Below are 25,432 nucleotides of genomic sequence, written 5' to 3'. Positions count from 1 at the left end.
TAAACAAATACTTTCTAATTAATCCGGACTTCTAAAAATAATACTCCCAAATAAAAATAAGTGACTTAGTCCCCTTAATAAGTGGTACAAATTCTGTTAGGAAACAACACAAACTTTAAGCTGTACGAAATCTGCCGATCTCCTTTAAAGCTTAGTTTGAATAAAACTGGCCTCCGCGACCAGAACAACAGAGAGAACAACAATACAACAACAACAAGTAATCAGACCTGCCTACTGCCTTTGAACGCATGTTTTAGTAAGTTTAGAAAAACATCACTATCTTCGCTAAAATATGACACGATATTGATGTCAGAATTGTGGTGACATCTGTCATATGGATTTGGCGCGAAGTTTTCGTGCTCTCAGGTGTTTACTGTTTGTTTCCTTATTTCCTTTTGGTTCCTTTCTTTGGATGTGTTTTGTGATGACCTGGACTTATATTAAGTGATACAACACATATTTTTACCTGGCTGGGCCATGTATACGAGTCTACAGTAATCATAACACATAAATAAATCTAGGGCAAAACATGGAGGAACCAACAGAATGTGTGGTGGAAAACCACAAAAGCAGTTTAAATGAGATGGGTATTCTAACGGAGCTCAATTCTGAAGATATATCTCCCGTGAAGAACTCTAAAAACACGGAATTTGATGATGATTCTAGTGAAGACGATGCACCGCCAATGCAGAAGATCAGAAAACGTGTGCAGCAGTTTTCTGACAGTGATACCGAAAAAGAGAACTTGCAGACTAACGACAGTGATAAAAAAGCTAATAATGTACTCAGTGACAGCGATAGTGAGGCTGAGAGAAGGATAAATTTGTCTAAGAAGAGTTTCAAATCCAGGATACGTCTAGGCGGGTCTGATTCCGATTCTGACGCTTCCAAGGAACATGAGTCTGTTAAGAATGAAGAGCAACAGATGAGAATGAAGAATAAAAGAAACAAAATGCAGCAGAAGTTCAAAGGGCTCCTTAACTCTAGGTCAAAGAACACCGCATCAGTAAATGAGAGTGAGAAACATTCTTCTGAAGACAATAACAGTGAGAATTCTGGCTCTGAAGGTTCTGATAATGAAATGTCTTCCATTGCTAAAATTAAACAGGTATGTATTACCATTATCATTGATATAAAATTATGAATTCTTCAAATTAGTTGTACCCTTCAGTTTCACTTATATTTATATCAATAATACTGTTCACATTTATTGTTGTAAATGTTAGATACAGTCTCAATAATCTATCATACACTTAAATGATTTTCCATATCACAGGGTAGGGTTAGGTTTCACCAATAAGGGACTTATGTATGTGTTTTTGTAGACCTTATGCTTATAATTATAATGTTGTTTGCAGAAAATTCAAAAGAGTATAGCAGGAATATCATCAGTCTGTGATCCTGATACATCTGATGAGGAGAGTGCAATGAACAATAAACTCCCTCCTAAACAAAGACAAAAGAAATCACAGCTCAAATCTACCAAAATGATTGAAGCAAAACCTTTGAGAGTAAGTATTTAAATGTATTCTTAACACATTCACTGCCCAGTGGATTTTAGTGGCACCTAGTTGTTGCATTTCAAAATGCACAGACACGTCGGGGGCAGCAAATGTGTTAATGTAACACACACATCTGTGTATTTCCCTTGCCTGTAAATACAAGTATGTTATTAAATGGCAGAGACCAAAGAACCTCAATAGCTTTATGATCTCTACAACTTCAATTGCACTTGTAACCAATGTTCCTAGATGACGAGATTTCTTGAAATAGCATTATTTAATAAATATGTGTATGAGAATGGGCTCGGCAGTTAAGCTCTTAAAGCCATCTCTGTAATGTATTTCTATTTCTGTTCTATACCTACTGCTCTGAATGAAACAAAGTAAAAGCAAAATGAGCACTTATATGATCATGATTACAATAACATCTATGCTAGGTATAAACCATATTATTATTGTGTTTCAGATGTCCGCAAAACAGGCTATGGAAAACATGCAGTTGATTAAGAGTGAGTCTAATCGCATGTTGAGGGAGAAAGCTGTGTCTTTGCCGTACCACAGACCTAAAGCATTGTCCTTGAAAGATATCATGGCTAGAAGGAAACCTGCTGTTACTTCAGATGGTAAAGCATTGCCTATTAAAATGAATGAAGAGCAATTGAAACAATATGTGTGAGTACTCAACATTGTCTTAATATAACATAAATATTGTAAGTTTTTAGACTTGGTATCCAGTAAATACTATTTGTTGAGATTAAATTGTTTAATGTGTAAGTACATTAAATCACATTTCAAAAATATGGCATTAATAAGCAACAACTTGTGAAACTGAATTGCTTGGTTGTTCCATAATAACTATGTATTTAAGTTTGATAGATTTAATGCACTACTTAATGACATAATCTACATACCTATGTGGAATATTTAACTAATAGAAATACAATTAAGTTATAGGATATTTCTTGAAATCCAACTTAAGAACCATTTAGAAGTATATTATTTTTTTATTACAGAAAGCAACTAGAAGAGCGACAAAAAGAAATGATGGAATTATGCAAGAGTGAGTCTGATGAGGACACAGGTGAAGCAGAAAATACACCTAAGGATACACCATCCACTGAACTCGAGGAGACAAAGCTTGACAAGGATACTAATGTAGAAACGCCAAACAATACTGATGAAGAGAAACAAACTAAAAATGTTAATGAAGGAAGCAATACTAATGGCAACCTACAACCAAGTGAATCTGAAGTAATTGCTTCTGAAGAAACTGGTGGTATTACTGATATTTGTAATGAAGATACATTGAAAACCACTGATGGTCTTGCTTCAGAAACCAATGTAGATGTTCCAAAAGTGAATGATTCTATCAACAGTGAGGGTAGCCTGAATGATGAAGATTTAAAACTAGTTTATAATGATTCTGTTGAAGAAGACAATGCAAATATAAATAATGAATTAAGAGAACATAGTGAACCGCAAGTGCAGATTCCTAATGTGTCTTCAGAACCAGAAAGTCAATTGATATCCTTAAATTACTCTGAAAATAACACAGAAAGAATGATTGAAACAAATAAACTAGTTGGAGTTTCAAGTGAAGCTTCTGGACAACAAGTGAAAGTAAATGACTGTACTGAACAATCAGAAGTAGTGAATGTAGAATCTGAACAGTCGTATGAAGTAACTGAAACATATAAACAGTCAGTAGGAAGTGAGAGGACTGAAAAATCTGTTGAATTAAATGAAAGTGTAGAACAAATGGATACTGGTGAAGATGATAAGCAAGATGATTTCTTCTCAGATGATGATGTCAATATGGATGATATTGATAAAATTATTGAAAATGCTGAAATTATGAAAGGTTTGTTGTCTTTCGAATATTATTGTGTACTTGTATGTTGTAAATATTTTTTTACTTGAAGACAATACATAGAACAAGTCCCCAAAAACATCACATATAATTTTTTTGTTGCACATAAGTCAAAGCAGAAGTTTATTTTAAGATACTATAAGTAAATGTCAACTTACAAATTCACCTTTAATATTTATATGTTATTTTTTTCTTTCAGAGGTTGAAGAAAGTATCGGTTCCCCAATGCTTATCAAAGATCCAATTACTTTTAACAAACAACCAAAGTTGACAGGTGGTCCTGGCATGGTTATTGATTTAGGTATGGATCCAATTATCACCAAAAAGTCTGGTGTCGAACTATTGAAAGAAAGGTTCACGTATTTCGCTAAACTGAAAACACCAGAAGAACTCGAAAGAGAAAGGGAGAAAAAGTAAGTATATTTTTAATATAATTATTGTAAACTCTCGGACCCACACGTCCTTTTCCTCTGTTTATGTGTATTATCATTTTAAACCCTGGTTAATAAGATGAGAAAGAGTCATATCGCTCCCGCGTTTCTTAGGTTCAGTAGTGCTAACGTGTCTATATATGAATTTATATTTTATTCATTTTAGTTTGTGCTAGTAGGGTTCTGTCACAAAGTTTATAATATTCAAGAATAATGCTTAAATAATACTCTTATAAATTACAGGTTAAAACCAGGAGCACAACATTTGAAATTAAAACAAGCACTCGAAGAGCAAATAGCAGAACAACGTTCTTTAGAATGGGCGAAACGTTTGGAAGAAGAGAAACAGCTGCATGACGAAATGGACGCCATTTTAGACGATGCAGATGAAGCTGACGACAGTATTGAGAAGATTGAAGCTAAATTAGATGAAAAGGAGGAAAAAGAAGACAAACAAGAAGAAAGTGATTCGGAGAGCGAAGAAGAATTGCTTGAGGATGATGTAGAAATTAAAGATAAGCCACGAAAGCATAATCCAATGCTTGATGATGAGGCTGAAGAGTCAGACGTGGGAGAAAATGAAGACGACGTCGTAGAAGATGGACCACTTGAAGATGGAGAAAATGATGATGATGGAGCAGAAGACAATGAAGAATCAAGCGAAGAAGAGTCTTCCGAATCAGAAGTTGAAGAACAAACTTCTAAACCTAAGAAGGGTAGAATTTTGAAGGCGTTTGAAGATTCTGATGATGAAGATACTACTAATAAACAAGATGGGACTGAAAATGATGAAAGTGTAAAGGAGACTGAAATTGAAAGTGTAGAGAAAATTACTAAGGCAAATGATGTTAAACCAATTCCAAGTTCGTGTGAAGTTCTAAGTTCACAAGGTAAGTAATTTTTGTATTCATTGGTTAATGGTATGTCTAAATACTTTCTGGTGTAAGGACATATGGTAGATATTTCTAAAGTATTCAAAGAAACAATACTCCATTGCTAAACCCTATAAAGAAAGATCAAGTTAAATCTTTCAGTATTTCACAAAATATTCTACATTTTATAATTATATTTCTTTACTTCTCCCGTTTGTAACAATTACTTAGGTTATAATTAAAATTAATTGCATGTAATTTCAGATGACGTGATTCAGCTAGCACAGAGACTCAAGTCAGGCTCTGAAGACTTATTCACGAGTCAGGAAAGCTCAGCTGTGACTGAGGGTAACAAGGATGGTATGGGAGCTGGCGATGACTTGCTGGGCACTCAGACGTTTTCCATCTCAAGTGCTAAGCCGGCTGACTTCTTGTGTCCGTCACAGCCTTATCATGACGTAAGTTTGCTCACGTTTATTTCTTTGTACAAAATGATCTTGTAGTATAATAGAATTAACGCGAACACGCATTTTACCCTAAAATGCCTAACGTTTCGGCGCAGGTTGCACTCGCCGTGGTCGCAGGCATTTAAGGAATTTACAATATTGAGAAAGTGTGTAATTGTGTGCATAATAAGATAAAAAAAAAATCAAGACGGAGAGTTTCGCGGCTACATCAATCGGGAATCAAACAATGTCATTTTTTATGCTTGCATAAGTTTTAATTTTCACAAAAATCTGTTTATATTGGTTTAAAGAAAACTGTTTTTAGCCACTTAATTGCTTTTTTAATAGCCCCATTTTCTTTCATTTCCAGCCCAATTTAAACAGTATCACTGACGGATTATCGCAAAACGCATTAAACTCACAAGTACCGACACAATCATCGCAGTCTCAACCAATCGGCGAGGACATACTGGCTCTATGTACCGGCCAGTTCTATGACAACGTGTTTGTTTCACAAACTGACAACAAAACTACTGCTACATTAACACAAGAAGGATTTATAGACGACGATATAATTTCTAATGAAGAACACAAACCTGTAGAATCTCCTATTAAAATCGTAGACAATGTTTTATCTCAAGTTGACAAGCCTACTGCTTTCGACGATAAAATTGCAAAGGACAGTAGTAAAATCCCTGACGACGTTAATAAAGAACCAACTAAAGATGGCAGTCTATTAAAATCTATTCTTGATGAGTTAGATGACCCAGAATTTGATAAACCTAAACCAAATAAGTTTTTCACTGGAGCTACTCAGAAAAATACACAAATTGAAAGTAGTCAGATGAAAAAGAGATTGATCATTGATTCTGATGATGAGACTAATGACACAAACCTGGCTGATGAAAGTAAAAAGAAGAAGAAATTAAAGAAAAAGAAATTGGAGCAGAGAGCTTTGCAAATTTCAGGTAAGAAGAAGTTTTGGTGTTTTTTTTGTGTTACACAACCTATGTCACATTGTATTATTACTTACCAACATAACATCACGCCTCAATTACCCGAAGATGATTCCATGAAGTACATTACTTAACCCTGAGCTGCTATTGGTGAATATTCTATGTAATATAAATAAATACGCTTCATCTAATAACGATTACAGTGATAACATGACAATGACTTGGCGAGGTCAACATACTTATGTAAAAGTGATGTCACATAGATTAGACCCGCCTTAATATTGGTATATAATATGTATTTTTATAATTTTCCAGATGATGAGGAGGAAGAAGATGAAGGCGGTTATGGTCTAGATGATGACGAAATATCGGATATAGAAGAAGATGGTGAAAGAGTTGTGGAGTATGACTCTGAGGAAAATGAAGTTAGTACACACGTAATACAATCATTATATAACAATATTGGGAATTTTTAAATAGGCTTGAACAAATTCAGTTTTACTTTATTTGATTACTAGCTGACCCGCGCAACTTCGCTTACGTCACGTAAAAGAGAATGTGTTACATATAATACAACAATTTTCCCCGATTTTGTAACATTTTTTACTGGTACTCTATTGGTCTTAGCTATCTAACACTGAAAGAATTTTTCAAATCGAACCAGTCGTTCCTGAGATTAGCGCGTTCAAACAATCTCTTCAGCTTTATAATATTAGTATAGATAAACTCATGCCATCCCAACCAAATCTAAGCACACTATAATATGTCAAATCTAATATCAATAAATTTGGTATCCTTTAAAAATTATATTACAATTTACTAAACCTTCGTACGTAACGTAATCTTAAAACATTATAATTAAAACTTTCAGATTGAAGTAAAACCAGATAAACCTAAGAAAAAGCGTAAAGCTACAGATTTCTTCGAGCAAGAGGCGGAACTGACGAGTGAGGATGAATGGGTGGGTTCTGGAGACGAGGATGAGAGAGACCTTGACCGCATGGAGCGCGAGGAGGGTGATGACGAAGTGTTCCATCAAGGGAAACTCAGGAAGGAACTGGGACAAATACACATGTATGTTATAATTTATTTATTTATTAGTTTCGTCAAACGAAGACGTATACTCACATCTTTTACAATTATTTCGATTTAAAAATGAACCCCTCTCTTTTTAGGGACGAAATCTTTCCTCAGCCGTGAAACAACAATAGGTTAAATTTATTATTTAAAATGGTCTGTTACTTGGGTACCAGACTCATGCTGCTAGTCACATTACACTTATTATTTAAGATAATTCTTTGTTTTCTAAAAAATCATGCGGTATATAAGATTGTACCATTCGTATGATGTAAATAAACCAGGCATTATTCGTTACAGGCGTGATGTACTGGACCAAGATAAGCGCGAAGTAAGATTACTGCAAGAGCTGTTGTTTGAAGACGGTGACCTCGGCGGTGGACATAGACAGCGCAAGTTTAGGTGGAGGAATGCAGGTAACAACCATCACCAATCCATATTAATATTAATATTAATATTATATATGCGAAAATCCATCTGATTGTAGCGTTTTCAGGACTAACCCGCGGAAACGACCATTCAAATTTTTTTACAAAAACAACGTGTTTATGGGCTAAAACAGGATAAAACGTTGTAAGCAAATGAATGTCAAATATTTCAATTAAATCCATTCAAATCTCAAAATTTCATTATTTTGTGTTGTGACGTCTATTCGTATTGATAGTATTGGTTAAAATCGTATCCTATATTATTTATTTCGTATTTCAGGCGACGAGGAATCTGGTACAGTGCCTGACAACTTTACCGACACGCAGGAGGAGGAGTTTGAATCTGAAGAACAGTGGAGAAAACAGAGACACGAACGAGAAGTGTTCCTGAGACAAATGGTAAACAAAATTAATTTATATTCTTAATACATTTTACTCTATAATTGCCAACCGCTATAGCACATTAGAAAATACATTATTTTTCACACATGTGACATACACATCGCATTACACATTATAAAGAGAGTATTTGTGCAAACTTAATAAGGAAATGTTCAACATTTGTTGAGTAATTCCGTTACGCATATGTTACAGATTTGTGTGTAGATTTACATTCGCGAGTGACACATCTAAAAGTAAACTTTTAGTCATAGAATTGTATTATAATAAGTCTAATAAACAATGTTCGTATTCTTTCAGCAAAAGCAAGATGAAGAAGATAGCAACCTCAATGTAACAGTGAACAGGACAACCATTATCAAAGCAAACCTCAGTTCTAAGAGTATGTCCACTCTGTTGATGGAAGTCAATCAGTCCAAGACAGAAGTCACTGAAAGTCCAGCCGTTCCCGAGAAAAAGACTGTCAAAGATATACCAAGCCCTAAGAAACCATTCACAATGTTCCAGGTAAATTAACCAAAAAATATGGTACTTTATAATCCATAATTTTGCTGAATTTTTATTGTTCCTGTAATTGAGTAGATATTTTCTAAGAATATACAAGTGTCAATTGGCTTATCAGATGGATTTTTTTTGCTTTTCTTTTTTAAAAACAACAACTCCCGCACTAAGAACTGCTCTTGTGTCGCGGGAACATACAAACAACGAACAAAAAGCACAACCAGACCCGAAACAATTATTTGTGGATCGCACAAATAATTGTTCGTGTGGAAATCAATCCTACGCCCTCCCGACGCAATGGTAGCGGCGTAGTGACCTTAACTACTGCGCCACGGAGGCAGCATTTTGATAGTGGTTTTTATAAAATTGCTATAAACTGTGCAACAGACTGGCATCTTTTATTGCATTCATCTTTCCTGTAGTTTGCATTGTTGCTATCGGTATATTTCTAATTAATTTCAATTTTATTTTTTTGTATTGCAGCAAAACTACCACGGCTCCCTGTTGACCCGCGGCCGAGGAGCGCTAGCGCGGTTAGCAGCACTGGCCACTCCATTAGCGGCTGACGATGACGCGCCTAAAATAGGCTCATTGGCCTCTCATAAACGAAACTTTGTCTTTGCTACTCTCACCCAAGAGGATGAACAACCAAAGGTATAAATAAATATAGCTCTATGATGTTTCGTGCTAAAACCATAGAGATTTAGATTTACGCGCCCTGTTTAATTTAATACGAGCATCTATCGTGCTTATGCTTACTGGAAAGGAGTCATTTAACAGTAATTATCTTGTCAACATGATAAACTGTTAATATAAACAGCAAAATTGGATTAAACATTTCAGATTTTTTGTTTTTTTAAGCTATGCTAATTTTTTCATATTATTATAAGAATTCTAGAATGAACATCGCTTTATTTTCTTGAGTTAATAAAATTTGTATTGTTTTACAGGTAACAACAAAGCGGAAAGCCGACGTGAACTTGGGAACCCCTAAGTTAGTGAAAAAAATGAGAATTGAAGAGAAGCAAAGTAAACCTAAAAGTAGTTTACTAGATCATTTAAATCTATGACACGTTTATGTAATTTTATAGATAACTATTTATTTTATAAGAATTAAGACTGTTAGTGCCTTGTCTTTAATTAAGAAATGTCATGTAAATAAAACTGTTTTTTATTAGAAATAGACAAAAATATAGTTAAGTTTTGTATTGTTACCCTGTGACATTGTATAAGAAAAACTAAATATAAAATATATAAGCAAAGGTCGCTGTTTTATTTCATATGATTCTATGAAGCCAATAAGCCTTTCAGTATATTTTTCTTTGACTGCAATCATAGCTGATCATTCAATATTCATTATAACCAGCTTTAAAGTACTTCCTTTTAGCTTCTACTATAATGCTTAAGTACATCACATCCTATTGTAATCAACTTGGTGTGTGAAGGATAGAAAATAAAATCTGTATGAATTTCGTTCAAACTAGCCACCTGGCTTTTTTTATTTCTACCCTAACTTTACTGTTATGTGTATAAAACAGTTACATTCGTAAAAGTTCTATCTAGCAAAGTACTTTATTCATAATCAGGGACCGGTGTCCACAGCGACTGAGCGTTGCTGCTCAGTTTTCCTTTTGTTTACAAGTTTATGATAATTATGATACTCGGTACTTATTATGCGTACGGCCTTTTAGAACCTTCTGAATGTTTACTACAACTGTTAGAAATGCGAGTATTACATACGTCTCATTGCTAATCAAACATGAATTTCAACTAACTCAAAGTTATTTTTCCGATCTCAGCAGCTGTCAAGTGATAACACTTATCAAGTTCAATTTAATGATAACATTTGATTTCCAAAACGTTTAACTACTTATGCATATATAAAGTTAAAAACAATACATCTACACTTTATTTACATTGCTATTTCATATAGAAATGAATAAGTATCAATAAAAAAAATATTTGCCGGGTTCCGAAATAGTGAAATTTGCGAACCATGTGGTAACATTCGCCATAATATCACGATGTTGGTTGCATTGACACAGGAATATCCTTCCGTCTGACATCTCCCTCCCTCTTTTGTTTAGCGATTTTGTCTTTGTCGCTCTTCAACCAATCAGCAACCTCGCTACACTGCTATCTCTGTCGGCTGGACGTTTTCTCCGTGTTCTCAGTGGCGTTCTATTCGCTCAATCAATGCTTTTTTTCTGTGCCAGTGTGGGGTAGTAGTGTAGCGTGGAAGAATTTCTAGTCAAATAAATCAGAAAAAATTATAAAGTGCTCTAAATAGCGATTGAATTACTGTTTTGAAATGGCGAATGAGAAAAACGATATCAGCGACATCGTAAAGAAATGCAAAATTCTTCTGTTGGATATTGAAGGAACAACAACATCGATCAGCTTTGTTAAGGTAGGTCTAACGATTGACCGGCCGGTGTTTTGTCTCAACATGTGTTTTATGCATAACTATCATTTCTGCGTTTTAATTATTACGCAGACCTGATCCGGAGACCAGAAAATATTTTATATCGACATGCAAAATGGTCGCGTTTTCAGATTCGCAACATGGAGGACGAAATCAAAATGGTACCCCTTTTCATGCTCCTTTCATTGTCCGATTTATCCACGTGTTATAATGAGAAATGGTTATATACAAAGGGTTTTCATGTATTTGAGCTATTTACTACGGTACTACAGCTATATTTTAACATTTAACTGGATTTGAAATGAACTATGCATAGACTTGTTCTCCTATGTATTTATCTATTTATCACATAAAAATTATCGATTTTTGGGTGGAGATATTTTAATAAGGTTACAAGTAGTTGAAACCAACTCCTAGTAGCAGAAAAATCAGTAATTTTACATAGTTATTACGTATAGTTGCGTGCTATCACACCTACCGGCATGAACAGCTGTTCCGAGCAGCTGGCTGGTAAAAAAATGTGGAACAATTAACTGTCCTCTTTCAATAGCATCAAGTCGGTATACGCTGGCCTTGTCGCACTCGTGTCACGAATATGAAATTGTGACGGGGGCAAAAAACATACAAGTTGTATTTTTTTGGCCGGTATTGACGCGTATTGTTTGATATGATTTTAACTAGGTAGGCATGTCTGGTAAAATTTAACATTTTTACATTAAATATTTTTCACAGGTAATTCTACTTCTAGGAGAAGTAGGTACTTTACTTATAAAAAAAACTACTAACTTTAAAACTAATTTTAAACGTTACTTTATTGTCCATGAAGACGGAAAATACATCTAAAATAAGTAAAGTAGGTGTGCTACCTAAGTCTTAAAAATAAAGAGGCAATAGCCTACCTTCATATAAAAAGTTAAATCTAGCTATCTAGTCTAGACATACCTTTATCTAGGTTTCAACTAAATTCATTACTGGGTTATCGAATAGATATTTACTACCTACCTACCTAGTGTTGAGACTGTTGGGTCACCAGACTCGCTCGCAGTCTAAACGCTTACGTAGGTAGACACGCTATAGCTATGTATCAATCTACGTATTTGACCGTTTCGGTCGGCTCGTACAAACGCGCGGGTCGACGAACAGCTGATAAACTTCCGCTCTAAAATCAGCTGGGAATCAGTTGATTTCGTTTATCTGAACTTGTATGACTGCGCGAAGTTTATAAAAACGCGTTTACGTGCGGAATTTCAATAACCAAGTTTGGAATTTCTACTTATTATGTAGGTAGATAGCTAGAATTACTTGTTTTCACTTTTTAAGATATGAAATAGGTATTTCGTATATACAGGAAGGGAAAATTATTTCAGCAACAATTTTACTAACTGTAGCATTAATAGGTCTCTCTCCATAAACATTTATCGTTCTTCAACATTACTGGACAATAACTTTTTCATTCATAAGTCCGTCTACTGCGCAGAGGAATAATTAGAGCATGTTTTTGAACAACAATGTCGGAATATGTGGTGCGTCCCTACCTCGGGCCCGGTCGTTCGGCTAGGTAGGCTCGCTATCCGGTTTGGACACCGGCGGCAAGGCGCGCAGTTCGTTCACCTACAGACTTGCCGCATCGTAGACGATGCAGTTTCACCAGGCTGTTATGCTAAATTTAAAACCATGGTTGTTGCTATCTTTTTACAAAGCGAGGGTTTTAACATTGGAAGGTCTGTTATTGTAGGCATAAAAGTTGCACAGAGCCATCACCTATTTTGTGGAGTTATGGTGTTGTAAGTAGGTCTGTGCCATGTTTCGATCTTACCTATTAATGCATTTATCTACAGGTCCTACGTTTAAAGTTTTGATTGAAGTACCGAGCTATTTGTTTTGTTAGCAAGTGGATCTAGAGGTAGACAATATCATGTTACGAGTCTAGTGAAATAACATGGTGGCGAGTAGTGGGAACTAGCGAAGCAGCTGTTTTGTACGTAAAGCTTTCTAAACACGCCCATTGCATCTTGTGATTGCAATTTTTAGACATGATTCTATCGTAATGTATTCTTTTAGTCTGCGTCATGGTATGCACATTACAAAATACCGAGAATAATCTACTACCTGCTATCTTTGTAAACAGGAAAGCTTTGTGATTTTTGCTTTATACCTGAGAGAATTGTAGTTCCGTTGTTCAAGGCGCAAGGCTCGCAGCTCTTTTTGATAAAAAATAAACATGAACAAATGCGTAGGTAGGTACTTTACAAGGAAATAACCATTTTCCTACGTCCTTTGTGAGTTCTTTTTTATATTAAACCTGTTCATGAACATCATACTTTATGGCTGAGGTACCGAGATAAATAGGATTGTATCTTCAGCTCCGTTATAGCTATTTAGCAAACCTAATTAGAATATTGCCATTATGAACTGGGCTAAATAAGTAAACTCGGTTACCCTAAGGTGTGAGATCAATCTAGGTGTGGTTCTTTATTTCCCTTTACACAGGTACAACCATAATTAAATGCAAGAACTTATCTTGTAAACTCCATCAGCAACTTTCTACTCTTGACTGAGGATAATGGAAGGAAGACTATTGATCGCTTAATTGTAATTGGAGAAATATGTTTATGTTTTCCTGTTTATTGATCAGTTTAGCCATTCTACCGGACTATTTTCGATAACAATAGTACTAGGTATTTCAATTCTGGAATAATTTTACTATTAAAGGTATAATGTAGTGTTCTTTTATGTCGATATTCATTCATTACGTATTCTACGAGCCAAGATCGCGCAGCTTCGTGCGGTCCCGTACAAATTTGGTTATCAAATGTTCCTAGTAATGTATTCTAGTAATGGGAACAAATTCTGAAACTATCAAGGCTGAGATGATAACACGTCATAGTAACTGAGAAAGTACGAGTTTATTCTAGTTAGAGACATGGTATACTATACGATGATTGATTAAGCATAATAATATAGTAAAGATAGACAGGTTTGGTTTTTAACTTCGTAGTCAAGATGTGCAATTATTAGAAAAATGAATAAATATATTCAAATTGTAGGAACATTAGATTTTGCGTGAAAAATTAACAAAGATCTATCGATACCTACCTACATCTTATCTCTAATGTGACTTCTCTCGCGTCTGTCTGTTTGTCTGTTTACGTAAATCTTGAAATCTGCGTCACGAATTTCAGTTACTGAATTTCTTTAAATATGATGATTATTGTTGTAAGTGTTAAGAAGACAATAGAACTGGAATTGGGGTTCGAGTTCGGGAGGAACAATGGCTGCACAGTTGCTTGTAGTTCGAAGTGTTCAAATACCTGATAATAGGATAGCAGGTGTAATAAAATCGAAATTTGATCAAAATAATTTTATCCAACGTAGGTAACGCTAAATTGGAAAAGCTCCATTTTAGCGAACGTAAAAATATTTGAGCTTTTATACACCCAAAACCTAAAATTAGATTCGCTAGTTCGTGATTCGTAACATGTTTTAGGGTAAAGCGATGGTCAAAAGTCGTTATGCTAATAAGTTGCTCACAAATCGGGTCGAAGTATCAGACAGCTGCAGGGTGTCCATTTAGGGTGAGACAAATACGTTATATTAGGGTCCATCATGATCCTGTTTCTAAGAAAGGTGGCCCTACAGCAAATACAGCCGTATTTTATATTATAATTATAAGACAATCAGGAAATATTTGAATATGAGTCTAATGATATCGCCCAAAGCAGTTGTGTGATGTCAGTAGATCTAAAATTATGATTGCTGTTAGGTTGAGGTCAAGGAGACATACCAGACTTATTAAGCCAGCCTCGGCCGTTAGAACATTCTGTGCTTGTCTTAAACCATCTCATTTGACTCATTTTCAACAGTGGCATAGCATTAGCAATAAAGCTAGAAATGCACATTTTGGGGCACGTGAAGGACTGAAATTGCCTAAAGAAATTCAAAATCTTCTGCCGTCTATCAATAAATTAACGGAATTCTGCGATGAGAAATCGTAGATGTTTTTTTTCGTTTCGTGGAAGTATTCGTGAATGACTAAACGATTCTACTGTTACAAAAAACGGGTCATGATTTCGTTGTTCTACTTCACATTAATCTATGTACAGAGTGCTATTGACTTTTCAAACGTAATCAAAAGGTCATCGACCCCGACAGATAACACGATTGTTAGTTATGTGCGTAATGTTGTAGAAACACGCTATATCGTTATCACATGCTTTGACGGTGAATGAAAACATCGCGAGGAAATCCTAGATGTCTGGGAGATCTTTAAACAAGTATTCAAAAGTCACGGGACACAAATTCAATAGACTCAGAAGCCGTACTCCTGATTTTTGTAGTTCCGTAGAGACACTTCCCTAGCATTAGTAATTTTAAATTGATTTTATTTTGTTACAGGATAAACTGTTTCCGTATGCGGAGGAAAATGTGAAGGATTTCTTGGCCAATGAGTGGGAGTCGGAGGACGTGAAAGAGGCTGTGACAGCGCTGAGGAAGCTGGCTCTGGAAGATGAGGAGAAGAAAGTTGATGGAGTCGTCACCATTCCTGGCGAGGTAAGTCACATGAATTTACATGATTTTGAGGAACTCGTTGGTTTTACAATTGGACCTACTTACGCAAACAGGAATAAACCCACATTTGGAAGCATTGAGTTTTAACGTTGGCGCTCAAATTATACATGAATTTGCTTGAAAAAGAAAATGTTCTCTATTTACTCATTGAAAATAACACACATACTCTTGCCGAAAGAACCCAAGAACCCATGAACCCATTTAGGCCGAAATGTCTCGTTTTTTCGAAACTATCTTCATGTGCGTTGGTTCAAGCTTGTAAGTAAGGTCCCATTTATAATTGACAGAAATGGTGACCACCATTTGTAGTAGTGTAGGTACTTATAAAAATTAGATAATCATAATTTGGCATTGACATTGTTCTGGGTTTATCGAATCACAACGAAACACACTTCCAATATATTTTAACACGGAATTTTTATGTGTAACAGTTTTTGATAAAATCGTTTTTTTCGGCGAAGGAAACTCATAGTTAACTTCAAAACCAGTCACATGGTTATGACAGTCTTCAGTTTAGTTTCATTTAAATGCCTTGTTAAAAAGTTCATCAGATTAACATTGAACTAAATGCACTCATAGCCAGAATAAATGTTGGCTAGCTACTATGTGAGTCCTTAATATTGTCCTATACACAAAGACGTAGAGACCATTACTTTGCTGGCTGACCAAATGACAATCCTATCAGATAGTACTGGAGAAATAAAGGATAAGAATAATACGAAACTGTACTAGCAAGGACAATACATACACCCAGGAAGTAAGTGTTTGCCCACCCGCCCTTAAAGGCATTTGATTGAAGTATAGGGCAGGAACTGTAATGTTATTTTTATGTATGTCGTATGTTTGCAAATGCCACCAAAATAACTGGAATGTAAAAGTTACTTCATTCATTACAGTTGAAAAGTTTTATGTAGATGCATGTTTTTATAATGTTCTTGTATTATAGGACTCGTCGAAGGAGGACCAGATCGAGGGTCTGGTGAAGAGCGTCAAGTGGCAAATGTCTCTGGACCGCAAGGTTGGACCTCTGAAACAGCTGCAGGGACTCATCTGGAACAAGGGATACGACAAGGGCGAGCTGAAGGGCCAGTGAGTTTTGTGCACAACTAATAACCACGTAACATTTAAAATCTTCGGCACATACTTTTTTTTAACCCCTTACTGTCCCACTGCTGGGCAAGGGTATCCTCCCAAACAATGGGAGGGGTTAGGCCTTGAGTCCACCACGCTGGCCAAGTGCGGGTTGGGTTAGCACATACAAACACTCTTAATTGTTAGCCTGGTCTGGTATAAAGTGCATTTTAAAATTTAAAAGATTTTAATCAAAAATGTAAATAGACCTACAGAATTCGCGATCAACTGTCTTTTACAAGCTAGAAACTTGTAAATGTATCTTTAAAGATATTTCAGTGCTTTTGTTATTTAACCCAGAGAAACCAGCTTTTCCTTCATGTTTAGATTTGGTTAGTTAATACGGCGACTTTGAGCGTGTACTATGAAGATGACTGTTGTAAAAAGTCTCATTTTGATACGAAACTTGTGGCACGTAGATTCGCAATTATTTTTTGTTTTAAAACAATACAAGACTTCAGGTACAAAAACAAACTAGTAGACGAGGGTCTCGCCTTGAAATGGGAGAGGTTAAACCTTGAGTCCATCTCGCTTGCTAAGTGCGGGTTGGGAACATACCTTTTCTCAAGGCAAGGCAAGGTTTCATAAAGACTTTTTTCTATCACAATTAATAATATTGACTTTTGCCATTGGCTTTTTGGCTTTGGTTTGAACCCGCGACTGCTTTAGCGTGAGGGGCGAATGCTCAGAGACCACTGGGCTATCATTGCTCTTAGTGTAGATCGAAATTAAATTCTCTGTTAAACTATACTATACTATACTATTTGCTTTAATTGGTCTTTTAAATCCGACATTATAATAATTACACCATGATGTTAATATTACCAATTACTCCCAAGATGGGCGCGTTGTTTTCATGTTGAAGTAAATCGAAAGTCTTTGTCTAACGAAAGTGGTTTGGTAATTAAATTGCTTGTTGATTGAAAGATACATCTTTATGTTAATGTATAGTTTACGAGCGTGAAATGATTGATTATCATTTTATGCTGTGAATTGAAGTGTGTAAACAATGCAAAAAGTAACACGTTGCGTTCAATGGTTAATTGTTAATACTTTACATAAACAACAAGTTAACGATTTTCTTAATACTAAACGTAAGAGAAATGGGCGTGGTTCGAACACTTCTTACGTGAAATTATCTTTATGTCCCTTATAGTTAGCTGATAGATGTTTGCATAGATTAGTTAATTTATATGCAGCACGGAAGAGGAATATTCAGCAATGAAAGCTGGAGCTGTTTTTATAGTTAGTAGTTCCCGTTTATCAAGTGAGTAATCCCATGGTCCGATTACCAACCAGGATTTGATTGCGTGCCTCAACTGATGGTTACTCAAGGATTAAATCATCACTACATATTGCATTAAACAAGTATGTTAGTACTGTATTAAAGTTTGTAATTGTTCTATTTGAATGTTCCAGTGTGTACGATGACGTATCACCAGCTCTAGAGTTGTGGCGCTCAGTGGAAGGCCAGAAGGTATACATCTACTCGTCAGGGTCAGTGCAAGCCCAGAAGCTGTTGTTCAGCAAGTCTTCGGCAGGAGATCTGCTCAAGTTCATTGACGGACACTTTGACACCGCCGTCGGAGCGAAGCAAGAGGCTACAAGCTATACCGCCATTGCTGAGAAAATCGGCTCCAAGCCTGAGGAAATACTGTTTCTTACCGATATTGACAAAGGTAAATATTTGTTTACTTGTTCACTTCTGTCTTAAAAATTAGATGTTCGAGAATCAGTAACAATCGGAACATATAAACTTTTAATTTTGTCTTCGGTTTCATGTAAAATTTTTGATTGCAAACTCTTTAGCTGCATAGCTGATGTTATACAGAACACGTGATAAAATATTCCGTATAAATATGCTTTTGTCACTCTTGAAGTTACGATGTAACGTCATCTTTGTATAAGAGTATATGCTCCTTAAACAACTGGGTTAAAAAGCTTACTAATCATAAAATGCTAAAAAATTATATTAACATTTTCAGAGGCTGAAGCGGCGCGCTCGGCTGGCATACAGTCGGCGCTGGTGAGCCGCGAAGGCAACGCGCCTTTGCCCGAGACCGTGGCCGCCTCGTACCCAGTGCTGTACAGCTTCGCCGAGCTGGCCGCCACCAACAAGCGCAAGCCCGACGCTCAGGTGCCCCTCCGATGATATTCCCGCCATAACGCCATACTAGCACATGCATGCAATCTGTAGTACCGTATATGTGTAGTCTACTGTAGCGGTTGAGGGGTGAGTATATTATGTAGTTAGAACTTGCTTGGATGTGATCCTTTGTTGTATGATATCATGATATCAGGGTAAATATAGGACGAACTACAAGTGCCGTTCTGCGCTTCCAATATTTAAATACTTCTACTTTATAATGAGAACATTTGCAACAATAATTTAATTATGCTAACAATAAGTGTTAGTTATGGATGCGGTGAATAGTGCCGTAATTTAGTTCCTGGTTTCTGGTGGGTCACTACTTCTATGTTATAACTATGCTTCGGCCTGAAGCTGTGTTAATTTTTTTGTTAATATTTGTTACGTTCGATAGTTAAGCGTTAATCAAAATGTTTTTTACCTCCCAAGATTATGTACAAAAATAAACTATTAAGAAAACTAATCTGTGTTTAAATGTCTATCAATAAATCACCAAAATTATTTCTGATTCGTAACACTCCCATGGACCTTGATCTTTTGGGAATCCAATTTATGCCCTAAAAACTTGAAGTATTCCATGAAATTATGAATAAAGCACAGTGAACAAAAAGATTTTAGTAAAAATACATAAATAAGAGAAAATTGTTTTTTTGTTTGAAATGGTGGCTGGAAATAAGATTGCAGTTAAATATAAGTGGTGAAGGTTTTTGGGTTTACAGTAAATAGAATGTGTGTGTTTGTGTAAAAGTTTGGCCCTATTTACTGTGTTTGACGACCTATTTAGTCTATTCTTCGAAATAGTCATAATTTAACTCACAACTTTTTGTTCGGCACCCAAGTCTAATTTATCTGAGTGTGTAACCAAATTGACCGTGGACACATAATAAAAAAAAAATTGTGTCAAATTAATATCTGTTGTAGTATAACTGGTATACAAGCCACTCGATGCAATATTATGTACTTTTATACTAAATTTTGATAGCACAACATTGGGTCTTATACATTTTTTCGTGTACAATCTTTTGTGATCTTTCTAATATACTAGTAATGTGACGCAATAAGATGCTTAGTTGTGAAATCTTGTGCTTTGCATGATTTTAATTACTTATTTACTTTTCAAACGGAATAAACCAAAATAGCAAGTGACAGAAATCCAACAAACAATATAGTAATATGAAAATAAAATATAATTGTTTTATTTTGATGTTTACAGGATGTGCAGCCTGAACAGCCTGCCAAGGTGCTGAAGACTGATGTTGAAGCTGATGTTAAAACTTCGGTCGAAACAGAGGTCAAAGAGCCACAAAATCATGTCACCGAGCCGCCCAAAGAAAAGGCGGACGAGCCAGAAAAGATGGAGGTAGAGGAAGAGGTTCCGGCTAAGGAAGAGAAACCAGCTGATAAGCCAACAGAACAAGTATCCGAGAAAATAGAAACCACAGTGGAAGAAGTAACAGATTCAAATGATATTGCAGACATGCCTGTTTGCGATATTGAACCTGTGATCGAGGAGAGCACTGACAAGACTGATAAAAAAGAGACTGATAAAATGGAAACAGAGTCTGCAGACACTGCTGAGCCTGTTTCCGAGCCAAAACAAAATGCTGAACTCAAAAATGGCGACAAAGATTCGCCAGTGCCTGAAGAAACCCCTCCTGCAGTTATAACTGAAATCAAAGATATCACGAACGATAAGGAGAGTCTTAACGAAGTAGCAGAAATAATAGATGATCTCGTACCCGTCGTCGAAGAACCACCAGCGCAAGACATGGAGGAATTGCAAAATGTAGGACAGGTGCTTGAGAAAGAATGTGACGAAATCTTATCGAAAGTACAAGATGTGACCAACCTGGACAATATACCGCTGAAACCGTTGCTTAACCCCATTGCTGAAGAGACAATGGAAACCGAGAACGTGGACTCTAATGATATTGTTGATAGGATTCTTGACACCGAACTTGAACTTGAAATGAAGCAGTGTGCAGAAGATATTGCTTTGAATTCAGTTAAGGAAATTTCTGAAACTAAGCCAGCTGCAGAGGAAGCTAAAAGCGATAAAAAAGAAGTTGCAAATAACGAAGCTGTGGCTACACCTGAAGTGAAGTCGACAGAAAAAATTGCAGAGGATGATAAAAAAACAGAAGCACCAAAAGTGACAGAGGAGTCAAAGGTATCAGAGGAACCTAAAGTAGTTGAAGCAGGAAAAGTATCTGAGGAACAAAAAGTATCTGAAGAGAAAATGGACGAGAGCAGTCCCACGGAAGAGAAACCGAAGGCGAGTACCACAGAGGACAAGGCAACAGAAACAGTCGAGGAAAGTAGTACTAAAGAGCCGAAACCAGAAGAGAACAAAATAGAAAATAGTGATGAAAAAGCAAAAACAGTGGAGGAAAATCTAAATAAAATGGAAACTGAAGTAAGCACCCCAGAAACGAACGACGTTAAGACAGACGAGAACAAAACAGAGAAAAAATTAGATACAGAAGAAAAGAAAGTTGATAATGAGAAATCAGAAACAGAGAGCAAAGAAACGCCCGCAGAGAAACCTGCAGAAGACACAATGGAGACGGACCAGACAGTAACCCCTGTAGAGAAAAAAGAAAATTCCACTGTTGTGAGCGACAGTGTCGCGGCCGAAGTTAAATCAGAGAGTGACGCAAAAGAGACACAAGTTAATGGGAAAGCAACTAATGGAGATGCAGATATGATTAATATCAATGGAGATTCTAGCAAAGAAGATGAATTAAGCTCGCGACTGTCTATGGAAAATGGCAAGGAGGTTGTGAACGGCGCCAACGGTGATTCCGCTGATGCCGAGAAGGCTAAAAATGAATCTAGCGCGGAAGAAATGAAAGAGATCGCTGACATCAAGGTGAAGTCAGTGGCCATCGACGAGCCGCGCAATGATCCGATAGAGCAGCCTACGGAAGCATAAGATATTCGGTGAGTTGCACTTTTCATATAATTTTGTAAAAAGCTTTAGAACAAAAGTTTTGTAAATTTACAGGTTTTTTTTACATATTTGTCTACTTGACGCCTGTCGTAAAAGTGTTAATGTGCGTTGATACAATTTCTTAGGGGCCAAATTTAGTCTTAGTAAACTAAAAAACTGTCCGAAGAAATTATCTTATAAAAATATGGGATTGTATTATTAACCTTAAGTATTTGATGACACATTAAAGGAATACATTAAACTTTTTAGCTATGTTATCCATTTCATAAACCGTTTTCATGAGCTTGTAGTATGCTTGTGATAGAAAACCGAATACGTCAGTAAATACTGCATTTCTATATTGTTTCCAGTGTCGTACGAGTGGAACTGCAGGGCGTCGTAGCGTTGTTGGTTCACATCAGAAGATTGACAAGACTGAGGTTGCTTCCACGCTAATTGACATCACTTCCTAGTTTATACGTGTATTGAAATTTCACTGTGTACCGCGCGGTGGCGGACCGTGCGCACTGCTGACGAGATCTGTTCTCTTTACGTAGGTACCACATATGTTCCTTACACGACGACTTGTCAGGAGACTCCATTATTACATATTTACTATATTTTAATGTACTTAGATAACGTTTAGAATCGTATTGATGTAATGCCCCAACTCCCGACTACACTAATTACTCCTTAAATCGTTCTGACAAGTCTTTTAACGTGTAGATTATGATCACCTCTGTTACTGCATCTTACTGTACCAGTTCTGTAACTTGATTGGACCGCATAAGCATTAGGATATTTGCACACAGGTAGAACTTAAAGTAATATAAATGGTCCATGGGACGCAATGAAATGTACCAGTGATTTATATCTAAGTCTGGTAAAGTAAGATGTACCGTGTCGGGGCAGTCTATGTAACATTAGTTTCGCTATAAGTAAATTTAATGAATGTAAGTGCACATAGATGTAAGTTTAAAACTTTTATTAGACATTCCTGTAAGCGTACAACAATGGTGTAGTATTTTTTATTAAACTACTTGCATAATTTCTTCGTTTTTGTAATAATAAGGCCAAGATATTATGGTGCTTTATACGAGTTGACCAATCGCGCGCGTTATTTGTAATATATTCTCTCTGTATTACCTATATGTTATACTACAAACAGAGAATATAAACAAGTATGTGTTAGTTAGATTTGTCCGGAATCAGCGTCGATGTAACGCCTCTTTTTAGTATGTATTATTTGGATACATTTGACGATTGATACTAGAACTGCACGGAGTCCTTAGGTGTAAACACCGAAGCGCCGTGCCGGCTATGTAGAAACAATTTGTCTATACGTAATAGTCGTGAATGTATAAAAAGTTAGCGATACCGGGTAACTCATATTGTAAAATGGCGCGCGCGTGTTACCGGCCTAGCAGTGCGCACTGTCTGTCACCGTTTATCGTATTTGACTTAGGTAAGCTCTATTCATAAGTATTAACTGTATTGTGATTCTTAATTATCGTAAATGTATTACTCAATTTTTCTTAAACCCACTGCCAAACTCGTGCGGGTGGCGTGACGTTGGTCCACGAGCTCCTGGTGTTATTGTGATAAGATGTGACAAGTCTATCGTACAAGGGGCTGTGTTAAGTATTTATTGGGTCGGGTGCGTATTGTGCGTATTGCACGATTGTGTACAGTTGGTTCTATTATTATTTATTTAGACACTGAAACTTATGTGTAAATTTTTGATTATTATTGATTGATGTCTTCGAATTATTTATAATATTGATTGATATTGGTTTTTACTATTGACTGATGTATAGACATCACAAAAAGGGAAGGCGCTTTCGTATCGATTTTATTTTGTAAGAGTAACAATTCAAAACATGCAGTCTCTTCATGTTATGGTGCAAATATTTTTAGGTTGTGTTTGTCTTTGCTTTACTACAAGATCTTAATCATTTCAATGAAGCTTTAATCGCGAGTTAGGGAAAATATGCCAAACTAAATTGACTGAGAATTATACAGAACTAGTCTTATCTATTATTTCGAATCTCGTTATGTGTTTGGGTAATTTTACAAATTTGACTGAATTTAAACGTCGGTAGGTACTATTCTTTATTATTATAAGTTATTATTTGTTCCTGTGTTAGTTATGTAAGATTGAAACTGCTGATTTACAGTATTGAAGTGGTTCGTGAACCAACGTCGTATGACCCCGCACGGGCATCTTCTTTTAGACTGATTTTTTACTATTCAACACTTTGTTCAATCATTATCTATTAGTTGAAACCGAATACAGTGAACGTAACTATTTAATATTTTTAGATAATGAATGAGCAATAGATACTTAACAATTAAGAAAATCAATCATTTGAGTTCGTACATTTTATTGTAAAAAAAGTAAACAAGAAATCTCAAACACAATTGAAATGTATTAATTTTAATTGTCACCACTAATGACGTTAAAATATAATGGATGTAGAATTTTTCATTTGCTTTTTATTTAATCTAACACCCTGGTATAATACCAACTAATGAGATAGTTTTAAACCCTACTATCGGAATAAGTCCCTATTTCTATGTTTCCACAATAAGGGGATTTTAGTGTGTGGTATTTCCCGATTTAAAATTTATAATTCTAATATTACTTACTTTGCTAATATTTTTTTGGTCGTTGGAGCTAAAATCGAATTTAATAATTTCATATGGAAGGAACACTACAGTTCAGGAGCGATAGCTTTCTCAGGATATACACGCCTATATATCTTTCCAAAGATTTGTCAACCACACACTTCGGTCTACAGGAGTATTTGCCTTTGCTGGTTTTCTTATACAGGTTGACCAAATATTCTGTTATCCAGAAAGCTACAAAGGTTCATTTCTACACCCACTCCGGTCTACCTGCACAGGAAGAACGGAGCATGTTTGACCGCCATAAGTTTTATGCAGGTACCTGCGTCACCAAGACGGTAAAAAGGACCTACACTTTTATTTTTTACAAGAGCAACACTGCAATGAATCACCGAGGAAAAACCTAATATACTGTCCAACAATGGTATTGGTCATATATATAGCTGATACAGTAACATTGTCTTACACTAAATATTTTCCTAAACATAACGGAAGGTCACAATCAGTGAAGCAAATTCGGCACAGGCAGGTCGAGGAGGCGAGCTAAGCGTAAAGCGAGGTGATGTGGAGGTTATGAATACAAAAGGTATAGAAACGCGCATTGCGGTCGGGGAACGGAACGCGACGGACATGAACCGGCGCCCGCTTGACGACCGGGGGTCTATTCTGATATGCGGTAGGTATTCAATAATACTTTGATGTTAGTACTCCCATGATAAGTAGAGAGATGATTAGAGAACTTACAGCCTTTGCTTGGCTCATCTTTATTAGGTTTCAAATTTGGAGTAAAATCAGGCACGTTGCTTGTTTTATGGCGTTCACATTTAATTCAACATTATTTTTAGCCAAACGGAATTTTGAAATAGGTAGGTAGAAAGATGTGCGGAAACTTCCGAAATGGCTGGAATGATTTTGATGGGACTTCTGTTACCCTTTTTGGAATAACTACTTTTATTTGTTAAACAAGCAAAGACACATAGGACAGCTTGTAAATGAATTCAATTTAAAATAAAATATATAACAGTTTTAAATTAGGTACCTAATCAAATAAGATAACCACTGGAACACAAGTAGACCTGCCTTGTGATACCAATTTGGTAGTTTCAAACCTTGATC

General features: G+C 36.0%; 1 protein-coding gene across 1 annotated transcript; it reads left to right on the top strand.

The window, feature by feature from the left end:
• The first annotated feature begins 342 nt into the window (after nt 1-342).
• Nucleotides 343-24,174, top strand: LOC142981239 (uncharacterized). Its single transcript, XM_076127002.1, has 22 exons — nt 343-1,108; nt 1,359-1,511; nt 1,969-2,174; nt 2,516-3,363; nt 3,572-3,785; nt 4,047-4,693; nt 4,940-5,133; nt 5,492-6,089; nt 6,393-6,502; nt 6,949-7,151; nt 7,455-7,570; nt 7,863-7,981; nt 8,282-8,488; nt 8,966-9,136; nt 9,433-9,506; nt 13,730-13,733; nt 15,303-15,458; nt 16,423-16,565; nt 18,027-18,286; nt 18,593-18,744; nt 19,970-21,699; nt 22,060-24,174. The coding sequence occupies exons 1-21, from the start codon at nt 530-532 to the stop codon at nt 21,689-21,691; spliced, it is 6,876 nt and encodes a 2,291-aa protein (XP_075983117.1). The 5' UTR covers nt 343-529; the 3' UTR covers nt 21,692-21,699; nt 22,060-24,174.
• Nucleotides 24,175-25,432: the final 1,258 nt, after the last annotated feature.

Source organism: Anticarsia gemmatalis, chromosome 19 (genome assembly GCF_050436995.1).
Source record: "Anticarsia gemmatalis isolate Benzon Research Colony breed Stoneville strain chromosome 19, ilAntGemm2 primary, whole genome shotgun sequence".
In the NCBI taxonomy this organism is placed as follows: domain Eukaryota; kingdom Metazoa; phylum Arthropoda; class Insecta; order Lepidoptera; family Erebidae; genus Anticarsia; species Anticarsia gemmatalis.
The sequence above is the reverse complement of the archived record's forward strand: the minus strand, read 5'-3'. Positions and strand labels throughout refer to the sequence as shown.

What these genes read in the sequence shown, in the direction of transcription:
- LOC142981239 (XM_076127002.1), top strand. Translation starts at nt 530, where the DNA reads ATGGAGGAACCAACAGAATGTGTGGTGGAAAACCACAAAAGCAGTTTA. An exon ending in GAACTGGGACAAATACACAT is followed by an intron (nt 7,152 to 7,454) that starts GTATGTTATAAT and finishes TATTCGTTACAG; the next exon opens with GCGTGATGTACTGGACCAAG. An exon ending in AAGGGCGAGCTGAAGGGCCA is followed by an intron (nt 16,566 to 18,026) that starts GTGAGTTTTGTG and finishes TGAATGTTCCAG; the next exon opens with TGTGTACGATGACGTATCAC.